The 24,262-nt window shown below is 43.8% G+C and overlaps 1 protein-coding gene across 1 annotated transcript in view; it reads right to left on the bottom strand.

Annotated features, from left to right (window-relative positions):
* The window catches only part of LOC147747705 (complement factor H-like), a 1,041,560-nt gene that overhangs the window by 122,307 nt on the left and 894,991 nt on the right, over positions 1-24,262 (bottom strand). Inside the window, exons 22-23 of the mRNA XM_086954949.1 lie at positions 15,330-15,530; positions 4,759-4,941 (exon numbers count right to left, since the gene is read on the bottom strand). Of these exons, the coding sequence (XP_086811075.1) occupies positions 4,759-4,941; positions 15,330-15,530 (384 nt within the window). The remainder of the gene's footprint in view (positions 1-4,758; positions 4,942-15,329; positions 15,531-24,262) is intronic.

Genomic DNA, 24,262 nt, shown 5'->3' with positions numbered 1-24,262 from the left:
CTGAGTGCTTGCGATATTTGTTTATAAGAACTATATGGTCCAAGTGCATGCGGATAAGAACTTAGCTGGCTTGCTACTAGGGTGTTTTACGAACCCAGCCAAATGGGGCTCTGTTATTGTGGAGTTGAACACTAACCAGGGCTCCAAACTCTAATGGCATGAGGACATCAATCATGAATATTATACATATTACTCTACCCATTATTGCAGTGCCACAAATTGTTCGACCAATGTCATTGAGAGGGAGGAATTGGAGAGGAGTTGGCCTAACGTCGGGGTGAGGAGTTGGCCTTACGGCTAGAGCGGTCAAACTCAAATCTGGGGAAACAGGTTTGAATCTTGGCAATGATGCCGAACATCCTGTGATTCTGGGCAAATCACTTAATCCCCCCATGCCTAACAAAATGGAATATGTCCTCATGTAACGCAACTGGTGCTATGTAAAGCGCTCTGATACACGATACCTTTGGGTCAAGTCCGCGCTATATAAAACTCTATAAAATAAAAAATGGAGCGCTTTTTAGTACCCCTAACTTTCCTTAACAATTTTCTTGAGGAAGCTGAGGTATTGGGGTGGGGGGAGGGTGACATCACACTGCTGGAGATCCAAGCAGCCATAAAATCCATGGCCCAGAACAAAACATTAGCACCAATGGGCTACCGGTTGAGTTCTATTCTACCTATGTGGAAGACTTTGCCCCTAAATAAATGGACATCTATAAGGCCACCGGAGACACAGAAGTACTACCATCCTCCACGCAGGAGGCCCTGATCGTGCTCCTGTTGAAACCTGGGAAGCCAGTCCAAGACAAAAAAGCCTACTGACCATTATTGCTGTTGAACATCAGTTAAACTATTCTTAGCAGGATCCTGGCCACTCAACTCCCCCACCACATGCCCACCCTTATACAACGGGGATCAGGCGGGATTCTTTCTGGGTTGCAATATAGCTCTTAACATCTGTAGTGTTCTCACACTGTTAGAGGCCAACATATATGTCAGAGCCAAGGCAGTGATCGTCACAGTGGACTTATAGCCTGGAATGGGCCTTTCTCTATAGCGTGATGACGCATTTTGGCCTAGGACAAGGGTGTGGGACCTGGACACAGATTATTGTACCCAGCCCCTTCGGCCAGAGCTTGTGCAGGGCGCATCATCTCAAAAGGCTACGGGATGGAGTAAGGTACCAGACAGGGTTGCCCATAGTGGACTCTGCTCTTTGCCCTGGTGATGGAGCCATTGCTTTGTTCTGCCAGGTCAGGGAACGATTATCAGGGGATTTAATTGGGAGCCCAGACCCACCATATTGCGCGATATACAAATGGCCTCCTGATTTTCTTGCATGACACAGAGGGGGTTCTGACAAGAGCTCAAGATCTTGTTTATTTACCATGCAGGCATCCAGAGCCCCGCTGGAATGTCTAAGGGAGTTGCAATGAGAGCCTGCATACCTGTCCTACCTTGGAGTGTAAGTCTATCATGATCCTGTGGATCTATTAAAGGGGAATGGGGGGAAGGCCATTTGAGCGCCTCTATCTAGCTTCGAGTTTTGGAAAACTCTCCCCTTGTCGGTAGTGGGCCATTGGGCTTTACTAAAAATGAGAGCTCTCCCCCTCTGTTGTATTTATTTGTAGTATTGCCGGTTTGGGTCTCTCAGGAGTTCTTCAGGGATACAGCCACATTGATTACGGGCTTCTTATGGGGCCTGGGCTGCAGGAGAGTGACCCTAACCACACTTTAAAGACCAGCGGTGAAGTGTGGGTTGGCCATCCCCAACTTTAAGACCTATTATGTGGGATCATAGCTCTAGTGGCTAACACAGTGGCAAGAGGGAAGACTCACCTCCAGGAGGGAAATTTGGTCCCTCTGTCCCTGGCCTTCACAGACTGACCAGGGTGCTTCTTCGGCTACACAGCCCTAGCGAAGGAGACACTATGAAATTTCAGGTGTTGTGTTGCTGCTGGGCTAGAAGTGTGCAGAAAATGCGGGGAGGCTGCTGTATTCCTCTGACATCCCAATGGGATTCCTGGTGGAGCTCCCACATTAGTGGTACTGGCACAGAATGACGGAATGGGTGACCGCAAGGGCGACGCTGCTTGTGCTCTATAGGCTGGAATTCCCTAAGGCTGGAATGCTCCTCCTGTTTGAGGAGTTCCTCCTGAAATGTCCTACCTTATGGCCATTTCTTCCTCCATGGTGCGGTTACAGCAACCGTTTGAGGACACTGGAGGACATAACTTGACAGACTCACATCATGCTAGGGGCTGCAAATACTTGGTTACATCATCAGGGACATTTAAAGCTGTTACCTGTTTCTATAAAAGGACTCAGGGAGATCTGATGTTACCTTCAGACAGCCTTAGAGAACAATGAGCTGTTTCCCACACACTGCCAAAACTAAAACTGCAAATGAGTTCCAAGATCTGTCTTTCATCATTGAAAAGCGTGAAATCCCCAGAAACTGCAAGGCACTGAGGGTGCTCCGGGTAATGGTACGGAAAAGAGAATTGATAAGGTGGGCTATGAGAGGCTCCGAGAGGCCAAATAAGGTCATGGCTCACTAGACGGGGCCAGGGCCGGGGAGATGTGCTGCAGAACCCTAACACCTCGTCACCCCATAGAAATAGTAGCAGCACGGAGAAGAGATATATTTCCCTACGGAGATCACACTCAAGGGAAATGACGAGATGGGACTTCATAGGAGTATGAGATGGCACACAGAACTGTATGGAACCACTTAAACCAGAATGCTAACATATATGCCACCTACAGAAATCGGAGCAAACTTGGGCACGACTGAGGGAGGGGGAAGGGAGTTGGGGGAGGATCTGGGCCGATCTAGAATGGGAATGTGAGAAAACGGGCTGGAGAGCGCCAGTGTTTGCGTGGGGACAGGCTGTTGTATTCAGAACATCATGGGCCAGATGTAGGTAGGCTTTTACTGGTCGGTAAAAGCCTTTTCCTATGCTATGTAGGAGGCTATTTTATCGATTCGGTAAATAACTAATCGGTATTTACCGATTTGGTATTTACTGAATCGGTAAATGAAATGTAGGAAGCACTTCAAACAGTGCTTCTGGGCTCAAAGGATTCGTTATTTACCACCAACTATTAGTTGGTGGTAAATAACGATTTCCTATGTAAATGCAAATATGTGCATTTACACCTGTGCCATGTGACACTTAGGGCATGTATGTGTGCCACATGTGCACACCTGCACTAATCAGGGGTGCAACAGGGTGTCAAAGTGACACCTTGCCACCCTTGTCTTTTTCCCTATTTTACCGAATCGGTATTTACCGATTCGGTAATTGACATTCATTCCTATGGGCTGGGCCTCCAGCCCATAGGAATGAATGGCAATTACCGAATCGGTAAATACCGATTCGGTAATTACCGAATCTTAACGATTCAGTAATTATTGCCGAATTTTTATCTCTATTGCAATTACCGATTCGAAAATACCGAATCGGTAAAATTCTGTATTTTCGAATCGGTAATTTGGAGTTACCTACATCTATCCCCAAGTGTCTTATTTGTATATTTGTGTAAGTTATTGTTACAATCAAATGAGAACCAAGGCACTGTATATTAGACATGTGAGCTGGCACAGATCTATTTCCAGTTTAATGCTGTCTGAGTTTTTTGAAACTACAATCATTTTGGTACAAACAACCTGTTATATTGGCTGTGATAACAATAGTCTGAAATGGAATTGAACTTTACCGACTGTCTTGAAGGTGTGGTTTTTCTCCTCAGATTGCGAGGATTTATTTTCATATGGACATATATCTAGCACTGATTGGGCCACCAGTGAGCTGAGAATAAAGTGCTGGGCTAATTTTCCTGTTACCCAAATTGAACACTGAAGGCTTGTATAATTGCCTGTGGGCCTAGTAAGCCTGTTAATGGACTCATTTAGACTGATCAATGGACCTATTTTGCACCTCTCATACTTTCAGCAGCTGCAATCACCTCAGAAAATATTGGAGAAACTGAAGAATTACAGAGGAATCAGATCCAGAATTAACAATTCCCACAGTAATTTCTTATTCCTAAGGGGTTTCTCATTGTTCAACCCAGAATCTCCATTAATTCGGCTCCACTGGAGGTAAATGGACCTCCACTACTGTTAACTCCATGGACACACAACTAATATTCTCCTCAAGGGGGGACTTGCGATGAGGACCTTAGTGTGGTAAATAGAGTGTAATCAAATTGAATAGTAATGCCTGGTATTTACAGTGCTTAGAAACAACAAAAAAGTGGTGTTCTACAAGAATTAATATTATTATTGATAAAAGTGAAATGGTGTGTTTAGTGTAGTATTCCTATCTCCTAAGTATTTTAGGCGAAAACAATTTGCGCTATCCATTTAAGACCTTTTCCCTGGTCTCAGGACAATTACTTCTACAAATGAGTATACAACAGAACACCGAACACTCTGTACTCCTGGGTCCAGAGGCAGAAAGATTGTCACTTGTCAAATTTACAAAAAAGATGTGTTCTGTAAATTCACTTTATATCACTTCAGTTTTTAACTTTTCTTATCTGAGAGGTATGTACACTCACATGTGGGAATTATAATCACAAGAGGTTGGGTTGATAATACATGTATGCAATTTATAAAAATGCCAGAGGTAGCAGAATTGGCATGGTAGGCTTTGGAGAAAATGCAAAGAAGAACACAATTGAAGAAAACATGAGTAATCAGAAATCTATGCATGCGTGACTCCAAGACCAGCTGGATGCAGTTACCTTTTGGTGCGCAGGTGGGATATATTATTTTGCTGTTCTTGCAGGTTCCATTTAGAGAAGCCATTTTAAAATATTCAGGTTTGCACTTAAATTGAATGATGGCTCCATGTTGGAATGTCACTTCGTCTCCCACCAGTTCTAAATTATGCGAATCTGTACCCTCTTCAACTACACGACAAGGAGCTGTAGAAAATGAAACAAATATCTGTATATACTGAGGAAAAAAGAACATATTTTCCACATTTACTATTGAAGACCCCTTTCAAAATGAAGAGAAGCACCAGAATTTGTGAAAAATTAACTTGGAAGTAAAATATGATTTCTGATAACACCAAGATAGTGCACCTCCACAGTGGACATTGATATATTTAGTCTCTGAGAACCAGAGATGAACAGAATTTGGCTGAGTGAGATCTGTGGCTTTGATGACCCATCATAGTGAAGAGGTAGTCCAACACCCCCTCTACCATGGGCTCTGGAATTCACTCAGTGATACAGCCATCAACGTTTGTAACAAACCTGTCATACCATCCATACCATCTAAACAATACATTTCACACCCCTTCCCTGTGTTGTAATGCAGTACTGATTCTTCTTTCCCTATATTATAAAGGGCAGCTAATGTTGACTATTTTCACATAAGTTACAATGAGATGTGTGCTAACATAAAGCTAGATGTGATACTGGGGCTCTAGTGAAAACCTATCCAGGCGTCATAGAGTGAACTAGATGGATAAATGTAACCTTCTGCTAAAGGGTGTTGTGTCATGTAGTCTGCATCATGGAGATTAAAAATGTTCATGCCTTCCGGCCTAGACAAAACAAAAGCTTCTAGTGTACACAGTTATGGCTGCAAATGGATAATACGGAGCAAGACATTTAACAGCATGTTGTGTACATATTATTACTTGAATGTACTTACAATTTGGTGACGACTGCTTACAGTGCTGAAGCACCAAGAACCTATGCGTGAGGGAGCAGAGTATATATATTTATTTATACTGTGAAGGATATTCAATGGATTAATATCCTCATTTGAATTTATGTTACTTGCTTGGTATTTACTTCAAAAGCCTGCATTGGACCGAAATCGATTTTGGTAGCTGCATTGGAGTGGAATTTGGCTTCGGAAGCCTTTGGAAAAACTTAACTGCTGTGGTGGTTTGTGTTCACCTTCAAGTCTGCAAGCTACGCAACCATTCCTGAACTTCATGGCTTCCGTCACTCCATCCTGAACTCAGCAGCCTTCTTCGCTTCATCGTACATTCCAGCTTGATGACGTCTAACGTTTCAGTGCATGCGCATGTCCTCTGTCTGACAACTAACGTGCGCCTCCTAGCAACCTAGCTACTGACGCAAGAAGACTTACAATGTTTACAAGTATTCTTGAAGAGACTTGACCATCTGGTATTTTATTACAGACGCAACAATGTTATGTTATGTTATCCCTTTGTTAAAGCGCAAACAGCTGCCCCAGCAACGGAGCGTCCCGGCGCTGACCTAACCAGTACCTGAGGAGTGGGTGGGATAACCAATAAAGACTAGATGACAGAAAAGAGATGGGTTTTGAGTTCCTTTCGGAAGACAGTCAGATTGGTTAGGGTGCGGATGTGTAGAGGCAGGGAGTTCCAAAGTCTTGCCCCTAAGACTTTGAAGGAGCGTCCGCCCATTCTACAGAGCTTGGTTCGGGGGAAGGTGGAATGTGGAATCCTCTAGGCCAGCGTTTTCCAAACTGTGGGGTCCGTGAGACAGTCCCAGGGGGTCCGCAGGACTCGAGTGCCTGTCATAGTCAAAAATGAAACGCCCATGCGTCCTCACAACACACAAGAGCTGTGAATGTTGGTGCTGGGGCGGTGAGATCACAACAATACAATCGGAAGGCGGGGGCAGCGAATGGGCAGTGAGCAGTCAGGGGGCGGGGCCGCAGGGGGCACAGCGGCTGGGGAAACGAGCAGAACAGAAGGCAAAAGGAGCACAAAAACAAGGAAAAAACGAGTGGCACAGAAGGCTGAAGGGCACAAAAAAACGAGTGGAACAGAGGGCAGAAGGGCAAAAAAAACGAGGGGAAAACAAAGTGGAACAGAGGGCAGAAAGGCACAAAAAACGAGTGGAACAGAGGGCAGAAGGGCACAAAAAACGAGTGGAACAGAGGGCAGAAAGGCACAAAAAACTAGTGGAACAGAGGGCAGAAGGGAACAAAAAAATGAGGGAAAAACGAGTGGAACAGAGGGCAGAAGGGCACAAAAAACGAGTGGAACAGAGGGCAGAAAGGCACAAAAAACTAGTGGAACAGAGGGCAGAAGGGAACAAAAAAATGAGGGAAAAACGAGTGGAACAGAGGGCAGAAAGGCATAAAAAACAAGTGGAACAGAGGGCAGAAGGGCAAAAAAAACGAGGGGAAAACAAAGTGGAACAGAGGGCAGAAAGGCACAAAAAACGAGTGGAACAGAGGGCAGAAGGGCACAAAAAACGAGTGGACAGAGGGCAGAAAGGCACAAAAAACTAGTGGAACAGAGGGCAGAAGGGAACAAAAAAATGAGGGAAAAACGAGTGGAACAGAGGGCAGAAGGGCACAAAAAACGAGTGGAACAGAGGGCAGAAAGGCACAAAAAACAAGTGGAACAGAGGGCAGGGGAAACGAGCAGAACAGAAGGCAAAAGGAGGACAAAAACAAGAAAAAAACGAGTGGCACAGAAGGCTGAAGGGCACAAAAAAACGAGTGGAACAGAGGGCAGAAGGGCACAAAAAACGAGGGAAAAACAAGTGGATCAGAGATAGAAGGGCACATGAAACGAGGGGCAAACAAAGTGGAACAGAGGACAGAAAGGCACAAAAAACGGGGGGAAAACAAAGTGGAACAGAGGGCAGAAAGGCACAAAAAACAAGTGGAACAGAGGGCAGAAGGGCACAAAAAACGAGGGGGAAACGAAGTGGAACAGAGGGCAAAAAGGCACAAAAACGAGTGGAACAGAGGGCAGAAAGGCACAAAAAACAAGTGGAACAGAGGGCAGAAGGGCACAAAAAACGAGGAAAAAACGAGTATAACAGAGGGTAGAAAGGCCCAAAAAATGAGGGAAAAACGAGTGGAACAGAGGGCAGAAAGGCACAAAAAACGAGTGGAACAGAGGGCAGAAGGGAACAAAAAATGAGGGAAAAACGAGTGGAACAGAGGGCAGAAGGGCACAAAAAATGAGGGGAAAACGAGTGGAACAGAGGGCAGAAAGGCACAAAAACGAGTGGAACAGAGGGCAGACGGGAACAAAAAACGAGGGGAAAACGAGTGGAACAGAGGGCAGAACGGCACAAAAAATGAGGGAAAATCGAGTGGAACAGAGGGCAGAAAGGCACAAAAAAGAGTGGAACAGAGGGCAGAAGGGAACAAAAAACGAGGGAAAACCGAGTGGAACAGAGGGCAGAAAGGCACAAAAAACAAGTGGAACAGAGGGCAGAAGGGCACAAAAAACGAGGGAAAACGAGTGGAACAGGGGGCTGAAAGGCACAAAAAAAGTGGAACAGAGGGCAGAAGGGCACACAAAACGAGGAAAAACAAGTGGCACAGAGGGCAGAAAGGCACAAAAAACTAGGGAAAAACAAGTTGAAACGAAGGCAAAAGGGGCCCAAAAACAAGGGAAAACCGAGTGGCGCAGATGGGCACAAAAAATGAATGGCACAGAGGCAAAATACAGAATACAGAAATATAGGGTCAGGTAAGAACAGAAAGCAGAACGGGCAGAGAGGCACGGGGGTAGCGAGGGGAACAGAAGGGAAAATCGGGTAGAGACACGGGGCAGCGAGGGATACAGAAGGAAAGACCGTGCAGAGAGAGCACGGGGCCAGCAAGGGGAACAGAGGGAAGAAAAAGGGGCACCGACCACGTACAGGCAGCGGGGAAAGACAGACAACAGCAGTCACAGACACAACAATGAAAATACAGGCAATACAATAAAAGCAATAAAACGTTGAAAAGCACATGTGTATAGGTTACCGTTACTTGGCAGGCAGGTAAAAGTCGATGCAGCCAGGATCAGCAGTAGGATTTTCGTGCTGCTGTCTGATTGCTCACTTTCCACAAGCCCTTGGGTACCACTAAATAATACACTGCTGTATGCATACATGACCATGACAATAGCCCCAATTCAGGCTGTCTCCCTCTTGAAATTGCCTCTGCTTCAAAAGGTGTTTTTGAAAAGAAATTTAAATTGTACAAATTGCTTGGGGGTCACCGGGTTCCAGTAGTGATTCAGTGGGGGTACTCAGGAGTCAATAGTTTGAGAACCACTGCTCTAGGCAACACTTTTGAGCACTAACCTTACGTAAAGTATAAAGTTAATTAGTTCAGGTACTTTTCTTTCTGCGGTCATTTTCACAGCAGTTGTTCATTTCACCCTGCACGCTGACACACACAGCTCTTTTATTATTTTGCTTGCATTGGCAAATGGATGTCTGTTCATCGCTGATATGCACAGCTATCCATTGTTAAGTATTTGGTGTATCACATTAACATTACTCTGCATGAGGGACACACACCATTTACTTGAATATTATATATTTAATTAAAATTTTTGTTAAGCTGCATTTTACTAATACCATAATACTCCATTCTTTTATTTTCTGAAGTTATAAAAAAAAGTAATGAGTACACAGAGGTTCTCATTATCTCACTACCAAGCATTTTGTCCAGCTGGGGGAGAGCCTTGTATGAAATGGCCCGACTGGAAATTGTATTTTCAAAATTACCTCAATACCATTGTCTTGGATGGTAAGATAAAATCAGAGTAAAAGAAACATATTTCCTTACATTCTATTGGACCTATGTTTGAACAGTTACGGAACACTTTAGGTGTAGGTGAAATAAATTTTTCGATGCGGCTATTGCTGAGTTTGATAAGTATTTTGCCCCTAATGTATGTATTGGTATTGTTAGATTATTTTTTTTAAAGGAAACAGAATGCCAATGAAAGTGTGGCTGAATATGTAGCGGCATTGCAAAAACTTTCGTTGGATTGTAAATTTGAAGGATTGCAAGAACAATTTATTAGGGATCAAGTTGTTATGCATGTTAATGATCCAGCAATCCAAGAAAGACTCTGGATTAATGGCGATGCTGATTTATCGGATATATTAGCTATTGGAAGAAAGGCAGAGATGTCAAGCAGCAGTTTGAAGGACGTTAAAGGTGAAATTGGGGAACAACAGCATGATATAGTGGGCAAAATTAAAAGCAAAGAAAGGAATTACATGCCAACTGATAAAATGAGTGACAAAGAGAAAGTTGAGAAAAGTTTATGGTATCAGCCAAACAAAAAGAAGGACATTTTAACATGTTATCGTTACAACAGTGAATCACGTTTAGCACATAGTAAATCTTGTCCTGCACCTAAAGTGAAATGTACTAGCTGCAGAAAAATTGGTCACTACACTAAATTATGCAGATCTAAGAAAACATCTAAAGTTAAGTGTGTCGAGGAAAGTGAGGATTTAGATGTTGAAGAGCAGGTCAATAGGGTATTTCACACAAAAGACTCATTTTTACTGATGGTTAATGATGAAGGAAATGCAGGGAAAAAAAGCTATTTCTTTGATGAGGATTAGGGGTGTAGAAATCAACATTTATGATGATTCAGGCTCACCTTACACAATAATTAATGAAGAGGTGTGGAAAACCAACTTTGTAAAACACATTGGAGAAAAATAGTTATCTACAAACATTAGTCCGGAAAGTTTCTCTGGTGAAAAAAATTGAAATGTTAGATTACAGTCCTTACTTTTCAGATTTAAGAATAGGGAGAGTCAAGGAAATGTGTACATTGCCAAGAAGAGACCATCAGTATTGGGGTGGCATGATCAAGGCAACCTTGGAATGATGTCGAATCCTAATGGTTCAGAACCGGTTATGATTGTAGATGATGGAGAGGAAATAGGCAAGGTAATGCCCTGAAAATTCCCAAATGTTTTTTCAGGTAAAATTGGTAATCTTACAAACTTTGAACATTGTATCATCCTGAAGAAAACTGCACATCCAAAAATTCATGAAGCTTGAAATACTCCATTATTATTGTAGGATGATGTACAAATAGAGTTGAATAAATTATTACAGGCAGGAATTATTGAGGAAATTGAAACAGCGGAATGGTTATCTCCGGTTGTGATTGCCAGACGGAGTAATGGAAAAATTTGATTATGCATCGACTTACGCTACCTAAATATTAACATTGTTATTGACAAATTTCCCTTACCACAAATATCAGAAATGCTTGCTTCAGTAGATGGTGCTAGCTGGTTTACTTCCCTAGACTTATCTGCTACACATCATCAAATTTCTTTACAAGATGATTGTAAAAAATATACTGCATTCATCACTCCCATGGGGTGTTTTCAGTACAAGAGAATGCCTTTCGGGTTGGCTTCTGCAGCTGCAATTTTTAAGAGATTGATGCACCAACTCTTTGGCAAAATCAAAAATTTAAAGTTCTTTCAGGACGACATCTTAGTGTATGATAACCCCAAACAAGATCATAACTTAACTCTAAATGTTGTATAAGAAATCTTGAATGATAGAAATCTCAATGTTGAGTATTCCAAATGCAAGTTTGCAAAGAGTTCAGTTTCCTTCCTGGGGCAAGTATCAAGCGCAAAAGGAATTATCCCTAAAGCAGAGTTAATTGAGGCCCTTATTAAGGCACCAGCTCACTCCAACAAGGAGGAATTAAGATACTTTTTGGGCCTTGCTGAGTTTTACTCAGAGTTTGTTAACCCCTTCCATGCTGATGACGAACCCCAGCCGTCATGCACTACGGTGCTCGTGTGCTGATGACGGCTGGGGTTCGTCACGGCCCGCCCCTGTTCGTGTTGTTTACAGCACACCAGGGGAATCGCGGCCGCATGGAAGGGGTTAAGGGGTTTTCTAGCAAAATCTACAATGAAAAACAATTGTTAAAACAAGAGAATACATTTTGTTGGTCTGCTTTTTGTCAACAAGAATTTGAGCAACTCAAAAAATGACATTGCTAATGCCCCATCCTTAAAAAATGTTGATCCTGATCTTGAAAATATTGTCATAGTAGATGCAAGTAATAAAGGTTTAGGTGATGTGTTGATACAGAAGGATTCGAAGGGTCTTAAAAGGACCATTGCTTTTGCTTCAAGGGCCTTGTCGCCCACAGAGGAAAGATTTTCTGTAATAGAAAAGGAAACTTTGGCATGTATTTGGGCTCTTGAATGTTTTAGAGCATTTTTATGGGGTAAAGCATGTGTGGTGAGGACAGATCACAAACCTGTTGTCAAGTCGCTGGCTACAGAGGGCACGTTCAGGGCATCAGCTAGAATAGCCAGGATGTCCATGAGGCTCCATGACTTCATTTATTCAGTTGAATATGTTCCTGGTAAAAACAATATTACTGCTGATTTCCTTTACGGGATTCCTTTGGATTTAGAAGAAAGTGAAGAGTCTGAATGGGAACATTTTAGAATAGCATATATTTTTGATCGAGTAATAACTTGTATTAGGAAAGAAGGATGGATTGAAGAATGTGCCTGTGACACTGTAATAATGGAACTTGGGGAGTACATTAAATCCGGTTGGGCACGTAAATCTAACCTTACTGAAGAGTTAAAGCTGTTTTGTGAGGTAAGAAGTGAATTGGCGTTTGAGAATATTATAACTAAAAGGGGAGAAAGAGTAATTCCTCCGAAGAATATTAAAAAGAAAATGGTCACCCTCAGTTATGAAGGACATTTGGGTATTGTCAAAACCAAGCAAAAGGTTAAACAGTGGTTTTGGTGGCCTGGATTAGATTTTTATGTGGATGGATATGTAAGAGATTGTACTGCTTGTGCTAATTCCGAAAAGTCAATAAGAACAATAGAGCCTAGCATGTGCAAGCTTATTATTCTGAATGTTCCTTGGGTAACTTTAACCATAGAGATCACAGGTCCCATTGGAGAGAACCAGTAGTTTGTTATAGCTTTAATTTATATTTTTCCAGGTGGCCTGTCATTAAAATTGTTGAGAGAGTAGATTCTGATGCTGTTTTGGAATTCTTCGATGGTATTTTTCTCAATGAGGGCAGGTCACCTACTGGAAATGCATCTCTACTACCCACTACATATGGTCATGCAGTAACAAGGTATTTACTTTAAAGGTAGATGAACACCTGTGCTAACTTTCATGTTCATTTATTGGTATTTGATGGTGAGGGACGGATGTGGAATAATTACATATGTGTGACTCATATTCTGTCAAAGGAGATTTCATATGATGGAAATTACCTTTACCAAGCGGGCTGAGCCATGCATGCCATTTCTCCGCAAGCAGAACAACACTTGCCTTAACCATGCATATGCCTTAACCACGCATGTGTGACCACGCATGCGCGGATGAGTGGGCACCAGAAGAGGAAGGATCCGATCGGATATGGACGTGGTCTGGTAAGTGGGGCTGGGGCAGGGTTTTGGGGGTATGAGGGGGTTGTTTCTAAAGGTTGGGGGGCGTTCTGAGAGCTCAGGGAGGTTTTAGGTTGTTTTTAGGGCTGGGAGGTTTGGGGTTGTTTTTAGGGTTCAGGGGGTAGGCTTGTTTTTAGAGTTCAGGGGGTAGGCTTGTTTTTAGGGCTGTGGAGGAAAAGTGTTGTTTTTAGGATGGGGTGGGGGGCTGGTGTGTGATTTTTACCACACATATCCCTTTATCTGTCATGCCTTTACCACAAAGGTACGTGGTAAAGTCATGCACAGTGAAGAAATGCTTTGTTAAGGTGCATTCTTTGTGTGGTCAGCGTTGTAGAGGCACACGTGGTTTAGCTATGCGTGCCTCTGCCATTCAACCTTCATATGAAGAGATGCAGATGCCTTGTCTTATGTTTTGGTGTTCCTTTTGTTCCAATTTAGATGGAATATAGGAGCTGGAAATGTATCTAGGCTGTTTCTACTGCACCTTGATCCAAGATGCTTTGTGTGATGTTGGTCTCTTTTAAGAGTGACCGCATGACCAAAATGCAAAAAGGACTGAATTGTTGCATAGAGTCATTACCATAGATGAAAATAATTCAAGCATCCCACCTGTCACTTCAAATATATCTCATCTGATACACAGCACAATTAATAACAATCAAGAGGGTGGAAGCGTTTGAAGTGTGAGTGATTCCTCATAAAAGGTGACAACAGGGATGTACCTTCAGGAGATGTTTGGGGTGTTACACCCCACAAATAAACGCATTCTTTACATATTAGTTGGGCCCTGAGTCGGTTGTGTTTCTACTTCCTCCCAATTGACTAAGTGGTGTTAACTTGTTTGTGTATTTTGGATCAGAAACTTATAGTGACTGGTTCACCATTAAAGCAGTAAATGCACACCTAGAGAACTAATTCTTAAAAGGGTGAAAATATACTACTTTTTAGAACTTACAAACATTGGCAGAAGCAGGCTTGGAAAGCTGTGCTAGCCCTAGGTTTCCAGGTATTATACTGGCACTCCAACACTCAAAATATGATGGGAAGAACGCTTGTGACCATTAGCTATCACGTAGGGTAGCATTCCAATCAATCGTTTTTGCCCCCTTTGCCTTTCTAGGCAGAGGCCAAACTAATGTAAATCAATACTGATTCTTTTTCTCATAAGAACAGTTCATCCTGAACCTTAGTGATCTCACTGTTCCACCATGAAGTTCATCACTTTTTTAGTTGGAAAATTTGAGATTCACAAACCCGAATCTCACTTCCTAAACTATGCTCCAGACAACAAATCATCATATAATGGAATACTAGATAATAAGGCATTTCTTTACGTTCAGGAAATGAAGGTAAAAAGAGAGAGCTTCCATTGCTAGACTGAGAGATTAAAGAAGTTGCCCCTGTCTCGAGTTACATATGGGGGTATATGTATAATACTTTCACGCAGCAAGGCAAAGGGCAGGAATGCACACTATTTAATGTCATAGGGCAGATTCCTGTCCTTTCCTTGCGCTGGCGCACTTTTGGCTGAATATAGCCAATTCGGGCACCCTTGCACCATGGTACAAGGGTGCCTGTTTTGTAAGGAGGAATTTTTTTTGTGCAGGAAGGGACACCTTCCTGCACAAAAAAATCCTAAAAAGCATTTTCCTCTTTCTGTATGTGCTGCAGAAGCATCACACACAGAAAGACGGAACAACAAGGAGAAATAAGGATATTTCCCCTCATTACGACTAATGGTAAATCTGGGGATTAGCCAAAATCCAAGGGTGGATGCCAGGGAACACCCACACTCCACCGATGGAATGCCTCTGTGGGCCAGAGTAACGCAAGGCAACGATATGCTCTGCAATGCGTTACTCCAGATTTATCAAGCCATGCAGGGCCACGCAAGGTGGCCTTTTCTGTGACTTGGTAAATCTAGCTTTATTGTTGTGCCGCCCTTGCGCCCCCTGCATGGCGCCAGGGCGACACAAGACTATGATGCATACGTGCCTTTGTTTTCTTTGCCATGGATCATGAGAAACGCTTCTTTGCAATAAATTACAGACCGAAAAAAGATTTCATTTTAGAACTCCACTGACCATTACTAACTTAGCAAATGTTTTACACAAGTGCATTACACTTACTTGGATTGAAGCATGTGGGGTAGGTAAATCCAGCCTTAGTACACTTTGCAACTAGGATCCCTGGAGGTGTGACGACTCGAAATCCGGATTTACATTTAAAAGTGATGGCGTCCCCTTCCTTGAAAGCCGTTTTATCCCTGTGGGTCGAGCTTAATTCTACAGAGTGTTCTTTCAATTTGTCTTCGGTTACCCGACAAGGACCTGTAAAGTATTTGTAAATTGACTCGTTGAAATGAAAACAGAAATCAAAACGGTGCATACCTCACTGCTAAATAAAAACAATCAGAAGAACAGTGAAATAAGCCACAATTAGATCAGATACATTTTTACACAACTCTTCATTTTTCATGTTCTTTCTAGAATAATGTAAGTGTATTTTGAGTTTAGCAGAGAAACCCTGAATTAAACTTGCCAAGCGACAACACCAATCAGTCAGACAGTGTTATGTGGCATGCACAGACAGACTCCACTATGTTATGTTACCCTTTGTTAAGTGCACTTGCATAGCAGAATCTTACACATTTGTATGACCCTAAACAGGCTCCTGCGGAGACATACACGCATGCCAGCTTAAAAGGCGCCAATTATCAACATGCAGACTGGCATATACATGTTTGTTGTCTCAGACAACTTTACTTATTCATGCAAACAGGGGTCACTAAACAAGAACAGATTTATTGTTGTGTGGTGTATAAATACATTGAAAGAACGCATAACGTAGGACAACATGCACATGATAGTTCACCCCTCGGATATCTGTCTAAAGGACGGCCAGCAAAATAAAGGCATACCACATAGTTCCCTCTCTAGAAATTGGGAATTGGTAAACAGGTACAAAAGACCAACGTTGGCAAAGCAAATGGGTCTCGCGTTGAAGCACAGCCTCACTCATTATGTGCATGTCTCACAATCTGGAGCATAATGTTACTCGTTGTGTATACCTCGTATACCCCTCTCTCCCTTTAAGTATAGCCTCCCTCATAGAGTGCACAACTTATTTTTTTAATACACACTTGCCCATTTTGTATTTTTCTGCCACTGTAAATAAGAGGTGGAAACCTACAGATGGGAACTCGCTCTATTCACTTCAGAACGATGGAAGGCTGTGTGGGTATACCAGGACTTGTGGCTCCCAGGTACAAACACGTTTGTAGCTGGCATGTTAACCCTTGCGTTATTTAGAATAAAGCAATTTGTTTTTTAATTGGAATTATAATGTCATAAGGGAGATATTTCATGTTTCATGCATACATACCTTGGAAGGGAACCTGGAGTGAAGCACTGGATAACCAACAGATCTTGTCCCGGGTTCATAGAAAGATTTACATTGTTAGGCCTGGCCCTTTTTGCAGGTTTATCCCCAAACCTTTTGCATCCGATTTTTCTGACCCTGTTTTTTTTTATGGCTACAGGGCTCAAGGCACTTCACAACTGCTGATCAGCACTAAAGTGTATTTGCTCTCTGTCTATATTGTGATTCTGATTGGTTATCCATGATTGGCGTATTTTATTTTCTGATAAAATCCTAGCAAAGTGCAAGGTATGTGCCCAAGGCTTGTAAATCACATACTAATAATAGGCTTGCAGCAGTTGTTGTGCCACCAACATCAATAGGCCTATTAATGTATCTCAGACCTGCCACTGCAGTATCCGTGCATGCAGTTGTAAACTGCCATGTTGACCTGGCAAGTTCACTAACTTACCAGGCCCTAACCTTCCCTTTTTTGTACATGTAAGGCACCTCTAAGGTGGGCCCAAGGTACCCACATGGGCAAGGTGCAGTGTATGTGAAAGGTAGGACATGTACTGGTGTGTTTTACATGTCCTGGTTTTTCACTATTGGAAGGCACATAGGTTAACATGGGAGCTGCTTTGTAAAGTTTTATAAGTGTAACTTTCCATTGGGACAAGATGAAGAAATGGAGGTTAGACTCTCTGAACTCAGAATTTAAAAACACACTTTTTAGTGAAGGTGGTTTTAAAATTCTGTGTTTGATAATGCCACTTTTGGAAAGCGTTCTAGAAAAAAGGGAATCTGACCACCTTATTTGAAAGTTCTGCTGTTTATTTAAGCTGATCATGTGCCAATGTAGCCATTTTGTTCTTGGTCCTGGCTAGTTCGTTGCAATATTTTTTTCTTGGTCCTGGCTATTTCGTTGCAATAGTTTTTAAATCTTGTCAACACATTTAATTCATTTACATGCTTGCCTGAGCATGGAGTGATACACTTATGAATTATAACAAATCATGAAACTTAAACAAGACAATATTGATTATTACAATTGATCAAACTTGACACAGAATACAAAAATAATAATAACAAAAACGTGTTACACCTACAGTCTGTCAAACAAGTGTACGAAAGGAACTCTCTCTGAACCTATTTCAGTTTTTTATGGTAGTTCCCTTCCCATGGGGGATAGGCTCAAGGTATTATGGGATGTAATCTCAGTTTTATATCCCTTTTCCTGCCTTTAGGTAATATTTCATTGTAAACACCTCTTGGGGTATTTAGAAGGGTGCCGAAGCATTTCTAATCCCTGCGTGTATGACAGGATTTTCTTCAGGGCAAATGACACGGTGTAATCTGTAAAAATAAAATATGGCCATGTCTGAACTGGGGTGGTGTGGTGAGCAAAAAAACGATGGATTTAGGCCCAGATCTCTGTACTGGGGTGAATGTATGACATTGTTCTGCATTCTGTCCATCAACTGTTGTTTTTGCATTGTTCACCCCGAGTGGGACGGGTATGCTCAGACGTGAGTCCGTGCTCTCCACGCCACTGGAGTCAAGCTATCCTGGCTGAAGACGGCTGATAGCCAGAAACTGGTCCTAGGATGCTTGATTCCGGTCCAGGGAACACATGGCTTGGCAGTTTGGGCTGGACTGTTCCCATGAGGCACAGGGTAAAGGCTGATTTGCATATGGCCATGTCTGAACTGGGGTGGTGTGGTGAGCAAAAAAACGATGGATTTAGGCCCAGATCTCTGTACTGGGGTGAATGTATGACATTATTCTGCATTCTGTCTATCAACTGTTGTTTTTGCATTGTTCACCCCGAGTGGGACGGGTAAGCTCAGACGTGAGTCCCGTGCTCTCCATGCCACTGGAGTCCAGCTATCCTGGCTGAAGACGGCTGATAGCCAGAAACCGGTCCTAGGATGCTTGATTCCGGTCCAGGGAAGACATGGCTTGACAGTTCTGGCTGGACTGTTCCTATGAGGCACAGGATAAAGGCTGATTTGCATATGGCCATGTCTGAACTGGGGTGGTGTGGTGAGCAAAAAAATGATGGATATAGGCCCAGATCTCTGCACTGGGTGAATGTATGACATTGTTCTGCATTCTGTCCATCAACTGTTGTTTTTGCTCTGTTCGATAACCTAGCATGAGGCCAGCGCTGTTTGCCGCTGCTGAATTCTGAAAAATGGCAGGCGCATAGGAGTATTGATCAAAAGTTGGCAAGGCTGTTCCTCGGGGAAGAACGGGAAGTGAGGTGCACTGGTCAAGGGAAAGGTGGTGGTTTAAACAATGTTAACCTCCCACTGGGTATCCATTGTGTTGGATATGTTTGCCTCACACACCCTTGCAGGTGTCATGCTTCATCATAGGCGTTGCTCCTCGTCGGGTAGGCGGTGCAATTCCCAACGGGCTCACCTCAGAGAGGGGCTCTTTAGCGGAGATCTAAAGAGCCCCTCTCTGAGGTGAGCCCGTTGGGAATTGCACCGCCTACCAGACGAGGAGCAACGCCTATGAAGAAGCATGACACCTGCAAGGGTGTGTGAGGCAAACATATCCAACACAATGGATACCCAGTGGGAGGTTAACATTGTTTAAACCACCACCTTTCCCTTGACCAGTACACCTCACTTCCCGTTCATCCCCGAGGAACAGCCTTGCCAACTTTTGATCAATATACTTATTGAGGGCACGCACTTAGGCTGGACCTTCCGCTCTTAATTGAGTGGTAATTACGCCCTCCCTGATCCCCCCTGGATCAACTGCTCCCTCTTTTTGTACACAGGCGCATAGGAGTGAAATTGCCCAATGTGAAGGAACTGCTGATATGCCTCTTAGCACAGCCCTGCTGGTTGCCGTGGCAACAGGAGCACAACTGAGGCGATGCAGCGCATAGCGGACAAAAGGCATGTTGGCCTCTAACAAGGAGTAGGCCAGACATATAAGGCTTGTCTATTCTGTCCCCCCCCCCCGGACTAGCGCGTGTGGTGGGCTGACAACCCGGTCTGCGTCCAGGGCCTGCCGATATTGTCACACCTCAATGAGTTCTACACATGCCCGCTGCCCGAGACAGAGGAGACCTTGTGGGTGTCTACAGGGGCTGTTGTGTCTGTAAATGCGGCCTTGAGTTTTCCGGTCCAGAGGGGGCCGAGCATGCCCAAGTAGTGGGCACTTTACCAGGAGAAGTGAGCAGCTGTGCAACACGGTCATGGGCAGCTGCCTAGGTGAAATTCTCCAGCAAGGTCTCCCCAGTGATTTTACCATTGGGTGCATTCTTCCCTCCGAGAATCTATTGTGTGCACACCGCCCGCTGATGGCATACCTCAGGGGACGCCGAGTGGCCGCATTTCTCGCCACCTGGCTGTCCCGTGGGGCCATGATGAAAGCGCAGAGTGCTTTCAAAGCTCCCACACAATTACTGTATAAAGTGTTACAGGAGTGCTGGGACGCTGCACCCTGTACATTCATGGTGATATTTGGATTTATGTATGACCTAACTGCAGCACTTCATATATTAATGTTATGAGTTATGTTGTTTAAACCTGGCAATCATGGGATAACAAGTATCCTTTTCAGAAACTGCATATTATGTACAGTGAGGTTGTAGGGTGTTGTTTTCATGATGTTTTTAATGACATATGCAACTTCTAAGTATTTGCTTCATTGTACTAAATGTGATGTTATGACAATTGCCTAGTTGGCAAAATGATTTAAGTGCATGGGGTCTATGGGCTTTATCTACAATATATGAGTTAGTTTGATATAATCTAGTGTGGAGTGCCTAATACTCGCTATTGTGCCTCTTGTCTAAAGCTCATGTCCCACATCACTGTCATTCGTCTGTAGCATTGAGCTTTCTGCTATTAACTTTTATTTGTTTTCACATGTTTGTGCCATTGTTCTAATTCGTTATTTATTGTAATTTTTCCTTCTTTTCTTGCTTTGTTTTTTGCCGCCGTTTCCCACCACCGCCTCTGCCCTGTTGACCACGCCTCCCAGCTGCACGTCCCTCTCCCTCCCCTACTTAATGGCAGCCGAAGGCACGCCTAAGGCAAGCCTGTCTTCACTGGTCCGTGACCCAACCATGGCCAGCGCCCTGAACCCTGGCTGTCTAATATTCCATCGCTACAATACCACCACCCTCCTCGCACAGAAGTCCCCATCCTTGGAACCACCCCTTCAGCATGGGACAACACTGTGGTATCTCCCATCTGTTTGCCCCCTGGCGGCTCCGTGTGTAATGGAGCTGCTCACGGTGACATCACTTAGAATGTCACTGCGACCAGCGTTCCAAGGCGAGCGCCGGGGCGACTGTGGTGAAGCTGCGAGAGAGAAGGCTGTGGCTGAGGTCGTAGGGTATACCACCACCTTCAATAAATGCTGTATGGTTATATCGACGTGGCGTCCTTGTGCATTATTGGCCGTCACTACACTGGCGACGAGGGAAAGCACACCTGCGACCTCAACACGCCTAAAGAAACCGAAAGATGACAGCTGACGGAAAGAAGTAAGAGGAATTTCAATGCTCTAGAAGCAGACAGCGCCGGAAAGGAATCATCGCTTTGGGAAAAGAAAAAGTGGAGTAGGAGTGGAGAGCAACTGCTGGTCAGACGGAAGATAATCCCCGTCTTTATTGAATACTAAAGTAAGGTACTCCTATTAGCTGTCAGTAGCGCGGCGAAAGAAGAAGGAAGATGCAGCAATAATCAGAGAGGGTCTCACGCTCTCATGCTGAATGTCGTATCTGAATTGTGAGCAACTGCGAGTTGATGGGGGTGTGATCGCGATTCCGTGTGGACTGATATGCAGAGGGGAGATCGTTGAAGGGGCAACTGCGTTTCCGTCTGTTGAGCAAAAAGGTAACGCTCACCAGCTGATTGCAGTTTATCTGGTGAGGTCTTGTCAAACTAATGAAAAGGAAATGCTTTATTATTGAGCTTAAAATATAAGCGCGAGTGATTTACGAACTATTAATGGCTTTAAAGAGCATTTGGGGAGCCAAGCGTGAAGGGATGTTGCGCTAATGTGCCTGCTGGCTAGGAATCAATTTTCGCTCTCAGCGTGTAGCAGAGTGTGGAGGTAGCGCCTGCTTGAGAAAGACATTTGTGGGAAGCTTTAACCCTTCAAAATGAACATTGCCGGTATTTAATTGTGTAAACCGGAGCGTGTCAGGAAAGGCACAGCAGATTTAAAGAAACACATTGAGGTGCGCGTGAAGAAGGAGGCCTTTCTGTCACCACAGAAGCGTTTCTATATAAACAGTGCTGGCAATAATGAGAAGTGAACGCGGTGTAGAGCGCTTAGTGAATGAAGTCATGACATTTTGAAAGGTGGAGGCTACGCGCTATTTGAGTCAGCATTCTATCTGCAGTCAGCTGAGTCTGGTGCGATAGCGTGTGTCAAGCGCCAGAGGGCAGATCACCTTGGTAATTCCTTTCACGGCATTCTGACAGCTGCAGTGTCTCCTCAAGCGTTTCGTTTCTTTCAACTGATGTTCCCCTCAGCTGTAACGCACACATTTGGAAGTCAGCTGTGGAAAGCATTCAATCTCCAAAATAAACATTGCCAGTTCTTTATAGTTGTGAAAACTGAAGATTGTTAGGAGAGCGCTTGCTGATTAAAAAGGAACGCTGTGAGGAGCGCATGACGAGTGAAGTTTTCTGTCACCTCAGAAAGTGTTTCAGTATAAACATTGCTGGTAATTTAACATGGTGGTAACCGGAGCTAATGAAAAGCGAGCGCAGTAGAAAGCGCATGTGGAATGAAGCCTCTTTGAAGGTGGAGTGGGCCTTTCACTGCGGATTTGGGAGTGTACATTGCAATTAGATTAATATAAAAAAAATGAAAAAAAAGTAGTGTCCTCTGGTATAAAGATCTGATATCGACTTAACAGGAGCACCCACAACTGTTTCTACTAAGGAGTTATTTGCTCCCAGAATGCAAAGTAGAAATGTGTGCAAATGAATTATATGCATGTTTGCTTCTTTTGGTGTAAGAAAATAGTACTCTGCCCTACGTTTACACTGTGATTAGTAGAACTTAAACAGCGTTCCCCTGGTTTTAGGCCTGCAATATCGCTCAGTGACACTTAACCATGCAGAGTGTGACCCCTCCACCCTTTTTCCTGACCAACCCAGGTGATCCCACTATTCAATGGAAAAAATGGAAAAAAGTGTTTTTGAATTACGCTACTGTATGTGGGCCTAACCTTGGCCTGGAAAGGAAGGTAGCATTATTAGCTTATTACCTAGGTGCAGAAGGAGAAGAGGTTTTAGATCACCTCCCAGATTTAGGGACGCAGGAAGCAAGGGGTCTTAATGAGCTAGAGGTAAGCCCAAAGAAATTGGATTTACACTACCTCCCCAAGACAAGCACAATTATGGAGAGGTACCACTTTGGGAAAAGAGCACAGAAGGAGGGAGAATCTATTGAAGATTTTGTTTCTGAATTAAGGAAACTAGCAGCGACATGCAAGTTCGGTGGGGCAAGTGAGGAAAGAATTAGGGATCAGTTTGTATTGGCTTGCAGGATGGAACGTGTGCGTGAAGAGTTATGGCTTAAGGATGACCCACCGTTGAGGGAAGTTCTTATTATAGCAAAACAGGTGGAGCACATGTTACAGTGCGTCAAGGAAATAAAGCAAGACACTGGGGAGAAAAGAGGTGAAGATAAACCCAATGTCAGTGAAGTGGTGACCAAATGTGAGGCGGTGTCTATGATCAAAGGCCAGAAGATAGCGGGTAGAGAGCAGAAGGAGAGCAAAGGGGGAGGATCATTCAAGGGCACCTGCTATAGGTGTGGCAAGCAGGGACATCTAGCTAATGACAAAGAGTGCCCCACCCTCAGGTTTACATGTAACAAGTGCGGCAAGAAAGGTCACTTCAAGCAGTACTGCAAGAGTGGGCAAGGGGTCAGCAGACAGAGTAGAGACAGGACGAATGTAGTGTGTGACGAAATTGTAGTGCAGGTCAAAGAGTTGCAAGTCCAAAGCGGTAGTGACACCACGTGCGGAGAAATAGTGGTGCAGGTTGATGAGGGTCAGGTCAGCAGCCCAAAAGACACCATAAAAGTAGGGAGCATTGGTTTAGAAGCATTGTTCGATTCCTGCTCAAGGATAACTATTATTAATGCAAATGAATTCTCTTGTGTGTCCAAGGGGAAGATAATTTTGAGAAAAATGGATCTGAGGCCTGGGGGGTATGCTGGTCGCCCCATCTCTATGAAAGGTTATTTTCTAGGAAAAATTGAATACAGTAACAGGACAACAGTGTCCAAAGTCTATGTGTCTACAGTAGGGGACAACATCTTGGGGTGGAAGCGCAGAAGAAGTTAGGGGTCTATCTTAATCCCAATAGTAATCCCCAGATCCTGATACAGGAAGTACAAGAACACAAGACAGACGTAGTGACAGAGTTCAAAGAAGTGTTCAGAGAAGAGCTAGGATGCTTAAAAAACTACTGTCACAAGATAAAATTGAAAGAGAACGCTAAGCCAGTCGTGGCCAAAGTCAGGAAGCTTCCAATCGCCATCCAAGAAGAGGTGAAGTCTGAACTAGAGAAATTGTACAAGGCTGGAGTCATCGAACCGGTGGAAGCGACGGAATGGTTGGCACCCATCGTGGCCGCAAAGAAGAAGGATGGGTCGGTTCGGCTCTGCATCGATCTGAGGGCGTTGAACAAAGAGGTCGTGGTCG

Source organism: Lissotriton vulgaris, chromosome 1_1 (genome assembly GCF_964263255.1).
Source record: "Lissotriton vulgaris chromosome 1_1, aLisVul1.2, whole genome shotgun sequence".
NCBI classification, from domain to species: domain Eukaryota; kingdom Metazoa; phylum Chordata; class Amphibia; order Caudata; family Salamandridae; genus Lissotriton; species Lissotriton vulgaris.
The sequence above is the reverse complement of the archived record's forward strand: the minus strand, read 5'-3'. Positions and strand labels throughout refer to the sequence as shown.